Raw genomic sequence first — 20,700 nt, 5'->3', positions numbered from 1 at the left:
GTCATCCTCGACCCTGAACTGTCTTTTCAATTCTGTCTCTAAATCATGTTACATGCATCTAAAATACATACCCAAAATACGACCCTATCTCACACAAGACACTGCTGATCCCCTTATCCATGCACTCATTATATCCCGCATTGGCAAGGGTGATCTTCCTGGCTAGACGTTCATCGTCTGCTGATCCGCTCTGTCAGTCCCTCCATTGGTTGCCTGTATATTACCGCATTCAATATAAAATACTTTTACTTACATACAAAGCCATTACTCTGACTACACCGACTTATGCCTCTTATCTCAGAATATATCCCCTCCCGACCTCTCCGCTCTGCACAAGATCTGCGCGTCTCTCATCCACACTCATTAATTGCTCCCACTTATGCTGCCCATACACTTGTGCAATTGGATTCAATGCGACAATGAAGTGCAATGTCAATTGATTCCGATCGCATCTTGTGGTGCTAAAGTGCCCCTTTACAGCACCCAATGTCGTATAACATCTTGAGACAGCACATCGGGTGCTGGAAAGAGGGTGGGCAGAGGGCGGCGTTGTGTAGCGCAAGAAGGACCCCCACACAACCTCCAGTAGCATTTATATCTAATTGCATCCCATCAGGACTGTCCTGTAATCTGGTGGGACTGCCATGCTATGAATGATATCCTTATGTATCCCTCCTATTATCCCTGTAGATTGTAAGCTTGTGAGCAGGGCCCTCCTACCTCTATGTCGGTTTGTTTCTACCCAGTTTGTTCTATCACTGTGGTTTCCAATTGTAAAGCGCAACGAAATCTGCTGCGCTATATAAGACACTGTAACGGAATCTGCTGCGCTATATAAGACACTGTAACGGAATCTGCTGCGCCATATAAGACACTGTAACGGGATCTGCTGCGCTATATAAGACACTGTAACGGAATCTGCTGCGCTATATAAGACACAGTAACGGAATCTGCTGCGCCATATAAGACACAGTAACGGAATCTGCTGCGCCATATAAGACACTGTAACGGGATCTGCTGCGCTATATAAGACACTGTAACGGAATCTGCTGCGCTATATAAGACACTGTAACGGAATCTGCTGCGCTATATAAGACACTGTAACGGAATCTGCTGCGCTATATAAGACACTGTAACGGAATCTGCTGCGCCATATAAGACACTGTAACGGGATCTGCTGCGCTATATAAGACACTGTAACGGAATCTGCTGCGCTATATAAGACACAGTAACGGAATCTGCTGCGCCATATAAGACACTGTAACGGGATCTGCTGCGCTATATAAGACACTGTAACGGAATCTGCTGCGCTATATAAGACGCTGTAACGGAATCTGCTGCGCTATATAAGACACTGTAACGGAATCTGCTGCGCTATATAAGACACTGTAACGGAATCTGCTGCGCTATATAAGACACTGTAACGGAATCTGCTGCGCTATATAAGACACAGTAACGGAATCTGCTGCGCTATATAAGACACTGTAACGGAATCTGCTGCGCTATATAAGACACTGTAACGGAATCTGCTGCGCTATAAAAGACACAGTAACGGAATCTGCTGCGCTATATAAGACACAGTAACGGAATCCGCTCCGCTATATAAGACACTGTAACGGAATCTGCTGCGCTATATAAGACACTGTAACGGAATCTGCTGCGCTATATAAGACTCTGTAACGGAATCTGCTGCGCTATATAAGACGCTGTAACGGAATCTGCTGCGCTATATAAGATGCTGTAACAGAATCTGCTGCGCTATATAAGACGCTGTAACGGAATCTGCTGCGCTATATAAGACACTGTAACGGAATCTGCTGCGCTATATAAGACACTGTAACGGAATCTGCTGCGCTATATAAGACGCTGTAACGGAATCTGCTGCGCTATATAAGACGCTGTAACGGAATCTGCTGCGCTATATAAGACACTGTAACGGAATCTGCTGCGCTATATAAGACACTGTAACGGAATCTGCTGCGCTATATAAGACACAGTAACGGAATCTGCTGCGCTATATAAGACACTGTAACGGAATCTGCTGCGCTATATAAGACACAGTAACGGAATCTGCTGCGCCATATAAGACACTGTAACGGGATCTGCTGCGCTATATAAGACACTGTAACGGAATCTGCTGCGCTATATAAGACACTGTAACGGAATCTGCTGCGCTATATAAGACACTGTAACGGGATCTGCTGCGCTATATAAGACACTGTAACGGAATCTGCTGCGCTATATAAGACACTGTAACGGAATCTGCTGCGCTATATAAGACACAGTAACGGAATCTGCTGCGCTATATAAGACACAGTAACGGAATCTGCTGCGCTATATAAGACACTGTAACGGAATCTGCTGCGCTATATAAGACACTGTAACGGAATCTGCTGCGCTATATAAGACACAGTAACGGAATCTGCTGCGCTATATAAGACACAGTAACGGAATCCGCTGCGCTATATAAGACACTGTAACGGAATCTGCTGCGCTATATAAGACACTGTAACGGAATCTGCTGCGCTATATAAGACGCTGTAACGGAATCTGCTGCGCTATATAAGACGCTGTAACGGAATCTGCTGCGCTATATAAGACACTGTAACGGAATCTGCTGCGCTATATAAGACACTGTAACGGAATCTGCTGCGCTATATAAGACACAGTAACGGAATCTGCTGCGCTATATAAGACACTGTAAATAAATAATAATAAATAAATAAAATGACAAGTAACACCTATGCCTTATAGGAATGTGGAAGTCACACTAGATACAATTGTGACAGCCAGGGGGTTCCCCTGGTGCTGTGTACAGAACACTGAGCCCCCAAATGATCTCCTCTGCTAGCAGAGAAGATGGTGATGGTAGTTACATGAAGAATATGGATATAGGCCTTATTCTGGTTCACTCGCAAAGGCAAATTCCTTCTTAAATGGACAAAACCATGTGCACTGCAGGGGGGGGGGGGGGGCAGATGTAACGTGCAGAGAATTAGAGAATTAGATTTGGGTGAGTTATTTTGTTTCTGTGCAGGGAAAATACTGAGTGCTTTATTTTTACACTGCAATATAGATCTCACTTTGAAGTAAAAACCCCACCCAAATCGAATTCTCTCTGCACAAGTTACATCTGCCCCACCTGCAGTGCGCATGGGGTGAGATTTAATAGGATAAAGGTGCGTACACACTGGGCGATTATTGCAAATATCGCTGGCAATATGGTCGCTGCGAGACCATATTGCCAGCGATGGGAGTGTGCACCGGCGAGTGCACGCTCCCATTTTCAGCCCCTGAATGGTCGCGGGTCGGAGGAGCATGCTCCTCTGACCAGCGACTTCCATTGCCTCTTCTCCCGGCAGTGTGAACGGGACACTGAGTAATATATAGCCAGCGATCATATTGCCCTGTGTGTGTGTGCCCGTAAGAGATTCAGAAAGTGAGAGATTTGGTGAGAAATCTCCAGTTTTTTTAAAGCGGCAATCATTTCCATTTCAAAATCAAACTGGTTTTGCAGTGTAAATGATTGCCGTTTTAAAAAAAACCTGGAGATTTCTCACCAAATCTCTCACTTTCGGAATCACTTATCCTATTAAATCTCACCCCTGGTTTTGTTCATTTAAGAAGGAATTTGCCTTTTCGAGTGAACCAGAATAAGGGCCATGGTCTGGCCGCAGAAGCGTACTTCATTCCAGGTGTAGGAGCAATTATAGCTGCTTCAGTGGTGTAGCAATAGACCTCACGGTGGCTTGGAGGCACTGGGCCGCTTGTGGGCTCTGGCCAGGGGCGTAGCAAGGGTCGGTGCGGGTGAAGCTCGGACTCAAGGTGCTTGCTGGTCAGGGGGAGGGAGATGCCGGTGCTGCTATCCGCTCGGAGGATGTAGGAGCAGGGAGGCTAGATGGGGGACCTGGCACCCAACCTGCTCAGATTGCCGCAAATCATGTGTAAAAAGGGCGGAGCTTAATGCAAGGAAGCCCCCTGCCAAAACATCAGGTACCTCTGCAGGGTCAGTTTAGTGCTCGCTCCCCCCATTTCTATCTCTCTCTCCCTCACACTCTCTCTCGTGCTCCTTTTTCTCCCTCACTTTTTATGACTTTCTCTCTCTCCCTGACGCTGTCACTCTCTCCCCCTCCATGATGCTGTCACTCTCTCTCCCCCTCCATGATGCTGTCACTCTCCTACTTTCCCTGACACTCTTTCTCCCTCTCTGCCTGACTCTCTCTCTCCCTCTCTCACTCCCTGACGCTGTCACTCTCTCTCCCTTCCTGACGCTCTCTCCCTGACATTCTTTGTGTCTATCACTCCGGTCACTTTTTTTCTCCTGCAGCAGGAAGAGTATGTGTGTGTGTGTGTGTGGAGGGGGGGGACGTTAAAGATTTTGAGAGAGACAAAAAAGGGATTTTTGTAAGAACTTACCGTTCGAATCCCTTTCTCTGATATGGTCCTGGTGACACAGCTTCACATTGGGATGTAGGAGGGTCCGCAGGAGCCAGGCACCTATCCTAAAGCTTTTGGAGGGTAGGCTCCTCCCCTACTGCATCCCAGATTCCTCAGTTCAATCTTTCAAAGCCACTGGAATACATTAACTCAGTACAAACAACTGCACATATTATATGCACAATTTTAAATTTAACTTTTCAACCAATTATAACATGAAACATCATGAACACTGGCATACTTACTGAGCGTAAGGGAGGGATCGCTGTGTCACCAGGACCATATCAGAGAAAGGGATTCGAACGGTAAGTTCTTACAAAAATCCCTTTTTCTCTTTCAATGGTCCTGGTGACACAGCTTCACATTGGGACGTTCCAGAGCCGGTCCTTTTGGGTGGGTACGCTCAGGTCTGCAGTATTCATCACTGCTCGCCCGAATGATGCGTCCACCGACGCGAACTCATGGAACCTATTGAATTTGGCAAAATTATGAACAGATGACCAAGTGGCAGCGCTGCAAACCTGCTCAGCTGTTGCCCCATGTCGAACCGCCCAAGAGGTGGCAACCGACCTGGTGGTATGCGCATTAATCCTGGCCGGTACAGGCCTACCAACTTTAGTATATGCAAACGCAATAACAGAGCGCAACCACCTAGCAATGGTCTGCTTAGAAGCAGGCCAACTAAGTTTGTGTATGTCATACAAAACCAGTAAAGTATCAGTCTTTCTGACACTCTTAACTCTGTCCACATAAACGCGCAAGACGCGCACAACATCCAAATTCCTCAATTTGTCCCTTTTCCTAACAACCCTCTGGGGGTTGAAACACAGGCAGAACAATCTCCTGATTTAGAAGAAAAGCAGAGACTACTTTTGGTAAAAATCTAGGGGTACTGTCCGAAAGGCAGCCCTATCATCATGACATATAAGGGAGGAATACTTGTAGAACAAAGCAATCAACTCCGATATTTTTTTTTTTTTTTTTTTTTCTGCTGACGCCACCGCCAACAAAAATACCAGCTTCCCTGAAAGGAAACTAAGGTCAACCGACCTTAACGGCTCAAAAGGCGCCTCTTTAAGGTACTCCAGAGCCAGAGATAATTCCCCTGGTGCTACTGGTTGGTTGTAGGGAAGTTTCAATAGATAAACCCCCTGCAGGAAGGTCTGTACTTCTGGTTCTAACGCAATCCTTCTTTGGAAAGAAAAATTGACACGGTCGAGATATGTTTTCTGAGTGACTGAAGGCCTAACCCAGAGGAAAGGCCCTCCTGTAAAAAACTCCAACAATTTAGCCATTTTAAATCTCGATGTGCGTGACCTCTGTCTTACACACCACCAAATATAGGTCTTCCAGGCCCCAAAATAATTTACAGAAGACACTGACTTTCTGGCTTTCCTCATTGTGTTAACCACCGCCTCTGAGAATCCTATATTCCTCAAAATGGCGTTTTCAACAGTCAGACCGTCAAAATTAATCGAGCTGAATCCAGCTGGTTGAACGGTCCTTGTTTTAGAAGGTCTGACCTCAGAGGTAGACGCCACGAGTCCACAGAGAATCTCTGAAGCCTCGAGTACCAGGATCTCCCTGGCCAATCTGGGGCCACTAAAATTACTGGAATTGTCTGGGCCTGTATTGTTTTCAACTCTCTTGCCAGCATTGGAACTGGCGGAAAATCATAAAGAAGATTCCCCTCCCAGGGGATAGTCATGGCATCCACTGCTTCTGCCAGTGGATCCCACATCCTGTCATACAACCTGGGTACCTGATGGATGAACCTGTATGCCTTCAGGTCCCTATCCGGGGTTTCCCCCTTATTGTAATCTAGTGGAATACTTGTGGATTCAGCCTCCATTTTCCTTCCATCAGTTTCTCCCTGCTCAGGAAGTCGGCCTCTATATTCTCCACTCCTGGTATGAAGATTGCTGATAATGCTAGAACATTCTGTTCCGCCCACAAGAAGATTCGGGACACCTCCCACATGGCCAGATTGCTGTGTGTGCCTCCCTGGTGATTCAGATATGCCACAGCTGTGACCTTGTCGGTCTGAATGCCTAAAAGGGAGCTCTTGTAATCTTTTCTCCCGCCAGAGAAAACCTCTTCCACACAGCCCTCAGTTCCAAGATGTTGATCAGTAAGGCAGACTGTAAAGTATCAGTCTTTCTGCTCTAAAGTGCACAAGCCCTGCAGACGCAGGTCCATGACTACTGCCCCTCATCCTCTGAGACTGGCGTCGGTAGTTTTGACTACCAACCAGCTCCAGGACTGCAGGGACCGACTCCCCCGAAGGGAATCCACCTCCATCCACCATTTTAGGAAGGATCGAGTTTCTGAAAACAACACCATTTGTTCTGACCTCATGGTCTGAGTGTTCCCTGTCCACTGGGACACTCTAGAGTGGAACCTGGCGAACTGTAACGTCTCGAAAGACGCCACCATCTTCCCCAGCAGTTTGAGGCACCTCCATACTGCTGTGCTCTGAGACCCTAGGATCTCTTGTACCAAGGCAGCCAGATCCCTGGCCTATGCCTCTGGTAGAAACACCCAATGCAACTGGGTATCCAGACCAATCCCCAAGAATTGGAGTCTCTGTGACGGCACCAACTGAGACTTTTGTAAGTTTTTAAAAACCAGCCGTGAGCCTGCCAAAAACCCAAAGGCTTTTGCCAAGTGACTCTTCAACATGTCTGCTGACTCCGCTCTGAACAGCAGGTTGTCCAAATATGGGATCACAGTGTTTCCCCTCAGTCGAAGCACAGCCGCCATTACAGACATTATCTTGGTGAATACCCTTTACGCTGTGGCCAGGCCGAAGTGCAACACCTGGAATTGCAAGTGCATGGTCTCCTATCTCAATAGAACCTGATGTCCTGGGTGAACAGGAACATGAAGGTATGCGTCCTGGACATCCATGAACGCCAAAAATTCTCCCTGGTCCAGGCTACACAGCACTGACCGTAGAGACTCCATTTTGAAATGGTCTACCCACAAATGGATAATTAACGACTTTAAATTGAGAATCGGTCTGAAAGACCCTTCTGGTTTGGACACCCGACACAGAGTGGGATAAAAGCCTTTTTTCCCTTCCGCTCTGGGGACCGGGATCACCACACCCTTCTCTAAAAGAGAATGAGTCGCTCCCAAGGGAGCTGTACGGAGCCGAGCCCCTTTTGTTATTGGCGTGGGAATGAATCTTCTTGGAAGAAGACCCTTGAAGGGAATTCTGTAACCCTGGGTTATAATTTCTAACACCCAAGAATCCCGGTCTAACAATGCCCATGCGTCTTTGAACAGTGTCAGATGTCCCCCCATCTTGACCACCGCCGGGCAAAACCCTTGGCAGTCATGCAGACGGTTTGTCCTCTCCTTTGTGTTTGGTTTCTTATGAAAGTAACCAAATTTAGACTTTAGGACCTTTCCCCTGAAGGGCTGTCCTCAGAAAGACGCACCTCCTCTAAGGGAGGGCCGCAAGGCTGGCCTGAAAGCAGAAAGCCTTGATGTCTGCTTGGCTGCAGGGACTGGCAGGACAGTATCAGCAGCAAGTAACAGCTTTCCTTTAAAAGCTATTGTCTCTAAGGCTTTCTTAGACACATTATCTGCCTCCCAAGCCTTAAGCCAGATCACTCTCCTGGCATTTACAGACACTGTGGAAACTCTGGCAGCCATTTTGAGAGCTTCCTCTCAGACTCCAATACATGCTCTGCAGCCGTTTTTAAGCTTCTCTGCAAGCAATAACACACAAGGGTCAGCGTGTAAAATAGTGCACAAATTTCTGTCCCGCACGATCATGGCCTTAGAGACCCAGGCTGAAATCCTCAGAGGGTGTAGGGTGTATCCCACCCCTTAAAATAATGCTTTGAGGCTACCCTCCAGCTTTTAGTCTGCGGGGTCCTTAAACGCTGCTACCCCTTGTACTGGTAGCACAGTGGCTCCACCTGAGGTCTTGATACACGTGCCACAGAAGCATCTACCACTGGGACTTTTTTCCAGAGGTCAGCATGCACCTCAGGCATGGGGTACAGGCTTAGAAATCTTTTAAGTATCTGAAGCCTTTTATCAGGGGTTTTTCAGGCCCCTTAGCAGGGAGATATCAGATTCTTTGCGCTGTCTCATAAAAAAAACAACCTTTGCAGGAGTTTATCCTTCACAGACAAATTTAATGCCTGTTTAACAGCAGTAATAAAATCCTCTACCCCTGAGGCTGAGGACTCTTCAGAAATATCACCCTGATTGGTATGTCTGTGTACTCTCCTTCCTCATCAGCAGCTAATAATGGCACTGAATAAGACCTTTTTAGGGGTCCCCACAGAATAACCATAAAACTTGTGCAACAAGTAATTTTAAACCTGCTGATTCCCATAGCAGTATCCTGCATGACCAGTAATAAATCAGGATCTGTCTGGGTCCGAGGCACAGAGCTAGGGGACTGCTGAGAGAATGGCACTGGTCTAGGGAAGTTACCAGCCATCACTCTGCCTGTCCAGTAATGCTCCAAAGCATTTTTAGACCTGCCTAGGGCTTGGCCCATGCAAGTTCCGATGTACTACCCTCTGGAGTTCACTCCCCATGGGTTTCACAGCAGCGCATATAAATACATAAGCCCCCCTCAGGGACAATTCTCAGTGTACAACCACTGCAAGCGCTCAATGCATTTAAGGCTCCCTCCCCCAAGACCACAGGCTGTTGCTCAGACCTGATGTTCTCAATAACACGGTCACAGCATTAAATGTACATACATTATATACAGTGTACTCAGTCACTTAGCTTTCTGTAGTCTTCAGAATGGGGAAAGCGAAGCCCAGGAAATCCAATCACTCTGTCAGGATCTGTAAGCCAGCTCAGCTCCGCTGCAAGCGTTCTGAATGGCGCCAAAACAGAGTGAGGGAAGGGATCAAGTCCCTGCTGCTGCGGGGTCTGTGACTTTTGGCGCCAACTACCCCCAGACAGCCGCTCCCACTGTAGGATCTCCTTGTTCCAGTATCTCCCCCTCAGCTGGGGACCACTCGGAACATGCCTGTAACAACACTGCTGTCCTCTCATATCAGGAGCTCAGTGTGTAAGCTCCGCATAAAATGGCCGCCGCCATCACGGAGCGCCTGTCCCCCATGATCCCCACCTAGCGTGAAGCCGGTTTCAGAGCGCTCCGGAGCCCAGGCAGCTTCTTAAAAGAAGCTGTAAGCGCTGCACAGGGAGGCCAGACAGCGTCTCCCATGTGCACAGTGAGCTGACAGGACGCGCTTCTGTCAGCTCCTGCTGCGCTAGCAGTGTGAAGATTCACTAATGAGAATCCTCACACTGTGCCTACCTAGCTAGTGTAAAAGTTAATAAAATAATAAAAACCCTAACTAGCTCTACTCCTTCGGCTGCTCCGGCAGCCCTTTAGAATAGCACCCACTCCAGTGGGCACCTAACACGAACTGAGGAATCTGGGATGCAGTAGGGGAGGAGCCTACCCTCCAAAAGCTTTAGGATAGGTGCCTGGCTCCTGCGGACCCTCCTACATCCCAATGTGAAGCTGTGTCACCAGGACCATTGAAAGAGAAATGATGACATGAGTGTAAGTAGATTATAGGCAGTGGGGTCGGTGGGTACATCCATAGGCATAATTAAGTCACCTAAGATGAGAGTGAGGAAGTGGGGGAGCCAGGAAGTAAAGGTGTCAAGGAATTTGGAGAGAGGCCAGGGGACCATTGATGACAGCTACTCGAAATTAAATGGTTTGGAACTTCATGGAAAGAGAAATAAAGGGATGGTTCTAAAGGTATGAGTTGGAAAAAGCAGGAGGGGGTTAGAAGGACTCTACACCATCATCCCCAAGCCGACCCCTGGGGACAGGGGGTATGAGAGGTCACCGGAGGAGAACTGGTGTCTGTATGGGATATACAGGATGCAGTGATGTCTAGGAGATGCGGATGGAAAGGCCATGGGATTGTTACTTTCTGGGGAGCACCAGAGACTGGCAGAGAGTGAATGACATTATCAGGGTTGCTCTAGTTTGTAGGTGAGTTTGGAGCAGGAGCCCTGACAATTCAGCACTACTGTCACATGACGAGCATCCATGTATAGAGAGCATTGTGTAGACACAAGGGACAGGGACATGTATTGTACTATAGGTGACACGGCCACACAGAGGTTAGCACTGATGTCTCGCTGGGACCTGGGTTACGTTCTGACCACGGTCGCGGATTCTGCATGTACTGTCTGTGTGTAATAATACAATGAGCTTGCAAGCTGCGCTGTAGCCGTGTAACACGCTGGCTCAGTATAAATAAAGGATAATAATACCTGGCCAGGATCACAGAAGCCGTCCTCCAGGGCTCCCAGTAGCTGACTGTCGGGCACGTCTAGCACTGTAGCCGGTTCTCCTGAATATTCCAACACGGAGACTATTCCTTGTGCCAGGGTGAGGTCTCCTGCACGTGGGGGGTTACGGTCACCTGAACATTGGAGAGCAGGGGAACCTTTACATGGTGGTGCACCACCACCGTCACATGGGGGAGTGGGATATCCTTCACACTGGGTAGCGTGGTCACCTTCAAATGGTTGAGTAGGGTCGTCATCACATTGAGGAGCAGGTTCTCCTTCATCTCGGTCGGCAGTGTCATCTTCACATGGTGGGGTAGGGTCTCCTGTGGGAGTAAGGTGTCCTTCATATATGAAAGTAGGGTTTCCTTCAAATGGGGGGGCAGGGTCTCCTTCACATGGAGGGGCAGAGTCTCCTCCACATGGAGCTACCTGGTCTCCTCCACATGGGGGTACCTGGTCTCCTTCACATGGGGGTACCTGGTCTCCTCCACATGGGGGTACCTGGTCTCCTCCACATGGGGGTACCTGGTCTCCTCCACATGGGGGGGCAGAGTCTCCTTCACATGGAGGAGCAGAGTCTTCGGTGTATATCCGATCACTCTTTGATGACAGTAAGACGACGGAATCTGATTTCTGATGTTGGGAGAAGTCCAGATCGTGCTCCGGTAAATTCTCTGCCCAGTCTGAGAAGCAGGATGTGTTCTGTATTCCCTGCGTGCCCTGTGGGTCGGGCTGGGATTTATCTGTCTGTATCGGAGAAAGTGTTTCTGGAACACGGGTGCTGGGCTCTGTGATCAGGGGGAGCTGGCCTTGTGCGTCGGACATGGGTGATAAGCCTGGGCTCAGCTCTGGTGCCGCTGAGTTGTCTCCTTCTAAGGAGGAAGGTTTAGTGTGTAAGTCAGGTGTTATGGTGGCTGTCCATTCGCTGCACGTGCCAATCAGCGACACTTCCCTAACTTCACCCGAATGACAGCTGGTGTCTCTTCCATCATCTTTCGTAGTCCACCTGTCTACACTGAGGAAGCTGCCGTCAGAGGTGTCACTTCTACCCACTAGCCTGCTGCCTGTTGTCTGACATGTATGGGGGTACTCAGGGCAAGTCTCACAGATGCCACCTTCAGGTAACGTAACACAGGGGCTGCATTCCATAGACCTGTCTTGGACTTGGTCTACAGCAGAGGACTGGTTAGTATCTCCGAAGATTGTCACATGTAGGGCTGAGCTGGTTTCACCATCAGTCTCTTCGGGGTCCCCCTGGTGGCAGGTTGGGAGGACTGCAGAAAGCTGCCATGAAGAAGACACATCCAGATTATTGGGGGGCAGCGGACTTTCGATGGAAGTCTTAACAATAAATAAGAACATTTTCCATTAAAACACTTTGTGCCACGATAGTTGCTCTTTGATAACATATTATTTAATACAATTAGTGATTATCTACAACAAAGTTACCACACACCCTAGATCCTCCCTCTCTCTATAACATGCTCCTCTCTGTTCCTTCATTCCTTCCCCCAAGCAGTGCAGTTCCCACCATGAGCCATACTCGCCTACCTGACCCTCTCCATGAGGGAGAAAATGCTCTGCTCCTGGGCTTCCCTGGTAATGTATGATTGCCATCACCTGTGGTGAAACACCTTTCTTATCAATTACCTATTTCATCACAGGTGACGGCAATCATACATTACCAGGGAAGTCCTGGAACAGAGCATTTTCTCCCTCATGGAGAGGGTCAGGTAGGCAAGTATGCCATGAGCTGAGTCCAAAATCTCATCTCTCAGAGCAGAGAGACTTTCTCACCTCCTGTCACACCCTGCCTCTTCCCTCCCTCAACTCCAGCATTCACCATAGAGTCACTGCAGGAGGAAGCACACAGTGATAATGACTAACCATAGTGCAGTTCCTACTCTATCATGTTGTCTGTCAGTGACGTGTTCCCCATACAGTGACTGCGGGAGGAAGTGCTCTGTGATGGTGTAGTTCTTGGTATACGTACAGTATATATATTAATGAGCTAAGAGTCACCACCACCAGAGAAACACACCAACCAGGATCCAGGCTGTAGGCCATTGGGCTGTGACGGGCTCAGCAGTGGAGTGTCCTGTTTCATGCTGTTCTCCTGAGAAGCACCAGCTTGCACTAAAGGCTTCTCTGTATGTTCCTGATACAGAAGATTCTGCTCAAAAGGCTCTGATCCCGGATTTGTCTCCCCCAGGCTTTTCCTGGCACCTAGCAAGCAGGAGGAAAGTTAGGAAATAAAATATAAAAAACAGACGCCTCCCACATACATCCGCACAATCTGACTGCTGCGCCTGAGTTATGCAGAACGGTGCCATTGTCGCCCCCCCCCAAACACCGCACCATGTCAATCATGCTGCGTCTTATAAGGTCTACAAGCGATATTGCAAGAGCCCTCTACACATGTGCAGAATGGGTCTTGTGACTGCAGAGACCCCTAAATATTGGATTTGTGCGTAAACCGGGTTTGTGTACAAATCTGAATCAGGCCCTGCATATAGACCTCCTCTATAATTATGAAAGCTCGTTCATAATTAAGATGTGAGCAGCATCGATTTACATCACAGATGAAGCCTGGGGGTGCACGGAGGCTGGGGGCAGCCCAGCAGCTTTCCCAGATGCTGGACTTGCGCCCAGCGTTTCGGTTGGTGTCACGGGGGGTCCCAGTTATTTCCTGGTGCTTGGAGAAGATGTCATTGAATGGCTCTTCATCAGAAGATCGTCCAATTAAGGGATGATTGTTACACCCTGAGAACGGAGGACCTCCATCATCACTGCCATCACCTTGGTGAAGACCCTGGGAGCCGGTGAGCGACCGAACGCCAGGGCCTGGAATTGCCAGTGATGATTTTGAACTGCAAAACGAAGAAAGCCTGGTGAGCTATAGCCCTATTTTGAACACAGCCCAAACTGTCTTCACCTAGCTCTAAACCCCTGCTGTACTCACAGACCGGGTAGAGCTTTCAGCAGGATGGTCACCAGGGGACAAGGAATCGCCCAACTGTAGTCCTGGATGGGATCAACAGCGCAACAAGGAGCCTCCAGCAGCGTGTTCAGCGACACCAAAGTACAAAGAAAATGGCTGCCATGACATGCAGGAACGCCGCGGATTGCCAGGGCTGCTGGGAGCACCATGCGGTTACTCCTCCCACCGCCCGGCAGCTCCGTCTCCATAATGGCACCAGGTTTAAATATAAACCCTCTGCTGCACCGCAGTTTGTGCCCTGACCTCCACTCTAACAGGAAGGCAGGGTAATACTCACAAGTGCTGCAGCACTGGTGTCGGCGGTGGGGCTGGGGGAGGATCGGGCGTGCGCCTCGTATGAGCGGTGCCCATTACATCTCCAGAGACGGTGGTCTCTGTCAGCCAGGGAGCCGGGAGCATACCGTGACAGCAGCCGGCTCCATCCGGCAGGCTCCCGCGTCGCAGGCGGATAGTAGCAGCAACTATCTGCCTGTCCTCAATGGCAAATCTTGCTGCTTTATGCCCTAATTACAAAAAAGCCCAGGAGTGAGCACAAGTGTGACCTGCTCCCTTTCGGGCACGATCTAAGACTGCCTGGGAGGGGACGTAGAAGGGGAGGAGTTGGTCACACTAATAATTAAAGTGCCCTCGCTCCCTGTGGTCGCCTTCTATTCCCCAGTGTAACTCCAGTGACAGCTAGTGGATGAAGGAGAAATACAGAGCTTTGTGAGTCAACCAGAATAATCCCGCATATGCAGTAGCCTGCGATATGCATATTTTACATAACACATTCCCTCACATACGGCTGAAGGGGAGAGTAATCAATGGCCGAACAGGGTGCACGCGGCGATGTCATGTGACATCAGCCGCCCGCCCCGAGCAGCATTGACCCACCTGTGTTCCCAGGGTAACGCCCAGCATCGTTATGGATGGCCCATAAAACGCCCTCGCATTCCCCTGATGCCGCCCCATGTCTGCCCCCTTCCCTCCCCCTTCCTGTGCGAACACCTCGATGAGTATGGGGGGTCTGCACATGCGCAAATTCTCCCATGCACAGACCCAAACGGCCCGACCGATTGAGTCTGAATCAGGCCCTAAGTATACAAGTATACTGGACTAGGATGTCACCAGCCAGACCCCGTTCTCAGAGCGGCGCAGGAAGCAGGGCTACAGCTGGGATACTAAGCCGTTCCTATTCTCACCTGACACCCTCCTCCTCTTCTTCTTCTTCATTGCTTTATAGATCTAGAAAGAATAATAAAAAAAGAAACATTTGAATTGATAAATCGCCCTTTATATGCCAGACAATCCCCCTGTGCCTGTGTGGAGCCTAGTCAGAGAGGCGGATTAAGACCTCCTGGGGCCCTGTGGAAAATCCACCTCTGCCTGGTCCTAGCATGGACCTATGGTGGCAGCACATACAGTTGTGCTCATAAGTTTACATACCCTAGCAGAATTTGTGATTTTCTGGCCATTTGTCAGAAACTATGAATGATAACTCACAAACTTTTCTTTCACTCATGGTTAGTGGTTGGGTGAAGCCATTTATTGTCAAACAACTGTGTTTACTCTTTTTGAATCATAATGACAACAGAAACTACCCACATTACCCTGATCAAAAGTTTACATACCCCAGTTCTTAATACCGTGTATTGCCCCTTTTAACATCAATGACAGCTTGAAGTATTTTGTGGTAGTTGTAGATGAGGCTCTTTATTTTCTCAGATGGTAAAGCTGCCCATTCTTGGCAAAAAGCCTCCATTTCCTGTAAATTCTTGGGCTGTCCTGCATGAACTGCACATTTGAGATCTCCCCAGAGTGGCTCAATGATATTGAGGTTAGGAGACTGAGATGGCCACTCCAGAACCTACACTTTATTCTGCTGTAGCCAATGACTTGGCCTTGTGTTTTGGATCATTGTCATGTTGGAACGTCCAAGTACGACAAGCTGAGCTTCGTGGCTGATCAGTGCAAATTCTCCTCCAGTATTTCCTGATAACATGCTGCATTCATCTTGCCATCAATTTTGACCAAGTTTGCAATGCCTTTGTAGCTCACACATCCCCAAAACATCAGCGATCCACCTCCGTGTTTCACAGTAGGAATGGTGTACCTTTCATCAAAGGCCTTGTTGACTTCTCACCAAATGTAACGTTTACGGTTGTGGCCAAAAAGTAAAATTTTGGTCTCATCACTCCAAATGACTTTGTCCAGAAGTTTTGAGGCTTGTCTCTGTGCTGTTTGGAGTATTGTAAGCAGGATGCTTTGTGGCATTGGCTTTCTTCTAACGGTTCTCTGCCTTTTGGCTAAGATCAAGTGTAGTATCTGTTCTTATCAGTGGGTATGGACTGGCCTCTGGCAGAGAATAGAGAAAGGCTGGACTGAGTAGCTGCTCTGATGGGCGGAGGGTGTGGGACCCCTCTTTTTTGCCTGGGAGTGGTGAAAAGTCTGGCTGAGTACCTTCACCTCTGCCTTTGGTAGGAGGTGTTGTTTCCGTAAATCCACTGGTAAGAGGGGGGGAGAAACACTGGGCCTAGTAGGTTGACTCTCTTGACGGGGTTCGTAGCCCCCGAAGGATGAGACAGCGAAAGGCTCAGTCTAGTATCCATTCCCAAGGAGCGGAGAAAGGCTGGGACTGAGTAGATGGCTCCTGTTCCAGAGGTTCGTAGCCTCTAATGGGGAGACCGCGAAAGGCCCAGCTTAGTACCTTAACCTTGGGATTGGAGAAACACTGAGACTGAGTAGATTGCTCTTCCGAGGGGGTCGCAGCCCCTAAGGGAGTCAGTCGAAAAGCCCAGTGGAGTACCCATTCCCATGCCAGGGGCTGGAAAATGCCCTACGATGGGAACAGAGAAACCTTGGTCGGACGCTGATCGGTCGGTTGCTTGGAGTCCGAGGCTGCACTGTGCCCCCGGGGAAACTCGGGGGTGCCGAACATGCACGGGTGATCCCAAAATCACCATGCACTAGTATGGCACTTGCACTGCGCACTTCCCTTCAGGTAGCGCTTCACGTCCTTACCCCGTCCTTTTGGATGGGGTAGGACAATTTTTCACACCCACACCCTGGCCTTCTGGCTAAGGTATCTTTATTATTTATTTCTCTTCACCTCCCACGTTCGTCACTTTTCACGTTCCTTGTTTTTTGTAGTTTTGTCACTTTTTTTTGGGTAGTGTGGTTGACCCTTCCGGGCCTTCCATTTCCCCAATGTGCCGAAGCTCTCGCCTTTTGGGGAAAGCTTCGTGCCCCCCGAGGACGACCCCGAGCCGCAAGGCAGAGGGAAGTCTACTGAGGGTCTCTCCAAACCTTCGGGTGCGGAGGACTTACCGTCCTAACCCTTCCGGGGGTTGAGGAATGAGGGTCTCTCTAAGCTTCGGCGAAGAGGACCCACCGTTCCCTATTTTCCCCTCTTCGGCCTTATGGTTGAGAGGGGTTAGGGGAAAAACGGGGCCCGTCTCCTTCGGGAGATGGACCCACTTCGATCGCACGGCCCCCTTTGCACGTGTTTAGGCACAGTACTGGTGGTAGGGAGCACACCCCGGGCTCCTGAGTTTTCTTTTCAAACTCAATGGCTTTCTTCTAACACTTCTCTGCCTTTTGGCTAAGATCAAGTGTAGTATCTGTTCTTATCAGTGGGTATGGACTGGCATCTGGCAGAGAATAGAGAAAGGCTGGACTGAGTAGCTGCTCTGATGGGCGGAGGGTGTGGGACCCCTCTTTTTTGCCTGGGAGTGTTGAAAAGTCTGTCTGAGTACCTTCACCTCTGCCAGTGGTAGGAGGTGTTGTTTCCGTAAACCCACTGGTGAGATGGGGGGGAGAAACACTGGGCCTAGTAGTTTGGCTCTCTTGACGGGGTTCGTAGCCCCCGAAGGATGAGACAGCGAAAGGCTCAGTCTAGTATCCATTCCCAGGGAGCGGAGAAAGGCTGGGACTGAGTAGATGGCTCCTGTTCCAGAGGTTCGTAGCCTCTGATGGGGAGACCGCGAAAGGCCCAGCTTAGTACCTTAACCTTCGGATCGGAGAAACACTGAGATTGAGTAGATTGCTCTTCCCAGGGGGTTGCAGCCCCTAAGGGAGTCTTTCGAAAAGCCCAGTTGAGTACCCATTCCCATGCCAGGGGCTGGAAAGTGCCCTACGATGGGAGCAGAGAAACACTTGGTCGGACGCTGATCGGTCGGCTGCCTAGGGCCCGAGGCTGCACTGTGCCCCCGGGGAAACTCGGGGGTGCTGAACCTGCACGGGTGATCCCAAAAATCACCTTGCACAAGTAAGCACTTGCACTGCACACTTCCCCTTAGGTTAGGCTGCATGTCCTTACCTCGTCCTTTTGGATGGGGTAGGACAATTTTTCACACCCCCATCCCGGCCTTCTGGCTGGGGTCCTCTTTATTATTTATTTCTCTTCTCTCTTCACGTTCGTGCACTTTTACACGTTTTCTGTAGTGTGTCACGTTTTTTTGGGTAGTGTGGTCGACCTTTTCAGGCCTTCCGTTTCCCCAATGTGCTGAAGCTCTCGCCTTTTGGGGAGAGCTTCGGTCCCCCGAGGACGACCCCGAGCCGCAAGGCGGAGGGAAGTCTACTGAGGGTCTCTCCAAACCTTCGGGTGCGGAGGACTTACCGTCCTAACCCTTCCGGGGGTTGAGGAATGAGGGTCTCTCTAAGCTTCGGCGAAGAGGACCCACCGTTCCCTATTTTCCTCTCTTCAGCCTTATGGTTGAGAGGGGTTAGGGGAAAAACGGGGCCCGTCACCTTCGGGAGATGGCCCACTTCTATCGCACGGCCCCCTTTGCACGTGTTTAGGCACAGCACTGGTGGTAGGTAACACACCTCAGGCTCCTGAGTTTTTTCAAACTCAATGGCTTTCTTCTGGCGACGTGACCATGCAGCCCATTTTTCTTCAAATGCCTCCTTATTGTGCATCTTGAAACAACCACACCTGTATTTCAGCTGAAGTTAGTTGTGGATTTTTCTTTGCATCCCGAACAATTTTCCTGGCAGTTGTGGCTGAAATTTTTGTTGGTCTACCTGACCATGATTTGGTTTCCACAGAATCCCTCATTTTCCACTTCTTAATTAGAGTTTGAACACTGCTGATTGGCATTCCCAGTTGCTTGGATATCTTTTTATATCCCTTTCCTGTTTTATACAGTTCAATTATCTTTTCCCACAGATCCTTTGACAATTCTTTTGTGATCCCCATGACTCAGAATCCAGACACATCAGTGCAGCACTGGATGAAAAAAACAAGGGCCTTTCAGGAGTCCAGAAACTCACTGACCATTTATACACTACAAGCAAACAGATAACAGGTGAGGATGGTTACCTTTAGTAGCCATTCAAACCCGTTATGCTGGGTACACACGGGGGCGATAGGGGCAGAAATCGCTGGAAATATGGTCAACCATATTGCCAGTGATTGGGAGTGTGCCCCGGCGATAAATCGCCGGGTGCGCACTCCCGGTTTCAGCCCCATTCTAATCGCTGGTTGCAGGAGCTTGCTCCTGCGACCAGCTAATTACCTCTGCGGCACCGCCAGCAGAGGTTCCTTTTCATCAGCGACCATCTCTGGTCGCTGATGAAAAGGAGACACTGGGCAATATATTGCTCAGCAATATATTGCTGAGCAATATATCTCCCCCGTGTGTACGGGGCTTTAGTGTCAACTTGTGTGCATGTTATCAGGCCAAAATCTCCAGGGTATGTAGGTCCTTCACCCAACCACTAACCACGAGTGAAAGAAAAGTTTGTGAGTTACCATTCTTATTGTCTAACAAATAGGCAGAAAATCACAAAGTCTGCTAGGGTATATAAACTTATGAGCACAACTGTACAGTACACTGTCAGCTGATGTTTCTATCTGGCTGCTATACCACGTGGACATCCTTCACCTTTCCTCCTCACATGAAGCACCAGCAGGTATGAGCGGTGACTAAGTGGCAGCTGATTGTATTATGATCTGCATTATTTCTGCACTTTCAGCCGGGACTTTGATATTCTGACTCCTATCTATAACCATCCTTACAGGAAAACTGTGGGCAATATATACTGTAGGTGACTTTACATACCATCCATCTATATGGAATAGCCAAAAAGACTCACAACTATGAGGATATAATGGATGAAGTGATAAAGTGGCGGTGATAATGCGTCAACCAGTCAGCTCTTAACTGTCAAGTAACAGGCTGGATTTGAAAATGACAGCTAGGAGCTGATTGGCTACTGCATTATCATTTCACCAGGCTTAATAATTCATTAGCGCCCCAAGTTTAAAGGGCTAGTATGGTAAGACTAGGCATGATGTAAAGGGCAGTATGGACGGTGTAATGGCATTGCGGCTCAGTGTGGTGCTTTTTTCTGCATGACTTCGCACATCCTCAGTGCACACAATGTGGGTCACTATGGCTGTACGAATTATGGGTCTCATTCAGAGATGGGTGCAGTTTAGCTCCTGCATCTGTGGATTCTCCGCCCCCAAACGGTGATAGGCTGTGGCTTAGGGGCCACTGTGTGGTCCTGATGTATGAAACCAGCGAAAGCGCCCCACCATCGTAGATGTACATAAACTAGTAGGGATGGCCATAGATGATTCAAAATCATTGATGGTTTATGGCCGATGTAGAATAGTTTTGCCATCAATGGGGGAGAACCAGATGGTTTCCCTACATCGATGTCAAGCATACCAACGGGGAAGCCCAGCCGCCATAGTTTCATTGGTACACAGGCCTTTCAGTCAAAGAAAATGGATGACCATTGATAGGCAAAAACATCAGTGCATAGTATGCTACTATCGATTGCCAGTTGCACTATTGGCATCAATGGCAACGATGGCCATCCCTATAAACCAGCGCAAGCACCCCACCATCTGGGAAAGTGCAACAGAATCTGCTGCGCTATAAAAAAAACTGTAAATAAATAGGTACTTGTGTATTATCACGGCACCCGTTACGCAGAATAGGCGGTGTTCCCGCGTCCAGCGTAGT

The 20,700-nt window shown here is 48.9% G+C and overlaps 1 protein-coding gene and 2 pseudogenes across 2 annotated transcripts in view; 2 read left to right on the top strand and 1 right to left on the bottom strand.

Moving 5' to 3' along the window:
• Positions 1–20,700, bottom strand: part of BRME1 (break repair meiotic recombinase recruitment factor 1) — a 35,603-nt gene that overhangs the window by 13,802 nt on the left and 1,101 nt on the right. The window contains exons 2-4 of one of the 2 annotated variants that reach the window (XM_083185342.1): positions 14,923–14,965; positions 12,782–12,966; positions 10,720–12,081 (exon numbers count right to left, since the gene is read on the bottom strand). In XM_083185342.1, coding sequence (XP_083041468.1) covers positions 10,720–12,081; positions 12,782–12,966; positions 14,923–14,953 — 1,578 coding nt within the window. In that variant the 5' untranslated portion in view covers positions 14,954–14,965. The remainder of the gene's footprint in view (positions 1–10,719; positions 12,082–12,781; positions 12,967–14,922; positions 14,966–20,700) is intronic. The other variant, XM_083185343.1, reaches the window with a different exon arrangement.
• Positions 16,007–16,226, top strand: LOC146076319 (U2 spliceosomal RNA; annotated as a pseudogene).
• Positions 17,302–17,508, top strand: LOC146076296 (U2 spliceosomal RNA; annotated as a pseudogene).

Source organism: Crinia signifera, chromosome 4 (genome assembly GCF_055691185.1).
Source record: "Crinia signifera chromosome 4, ASM5569118v1, whole genome shotgun sequence".
Taxonomy (NCBI): Eukaryota; Metazoa; Chordata; class Amphibia; order Anura; family Myobatrachidae; genus Crinia; species Crinia signifera.
Note: the sequence above shows the minus strand (reverse complement) of the source record. Positions and strands in the feature narration are given on the sequence as shown.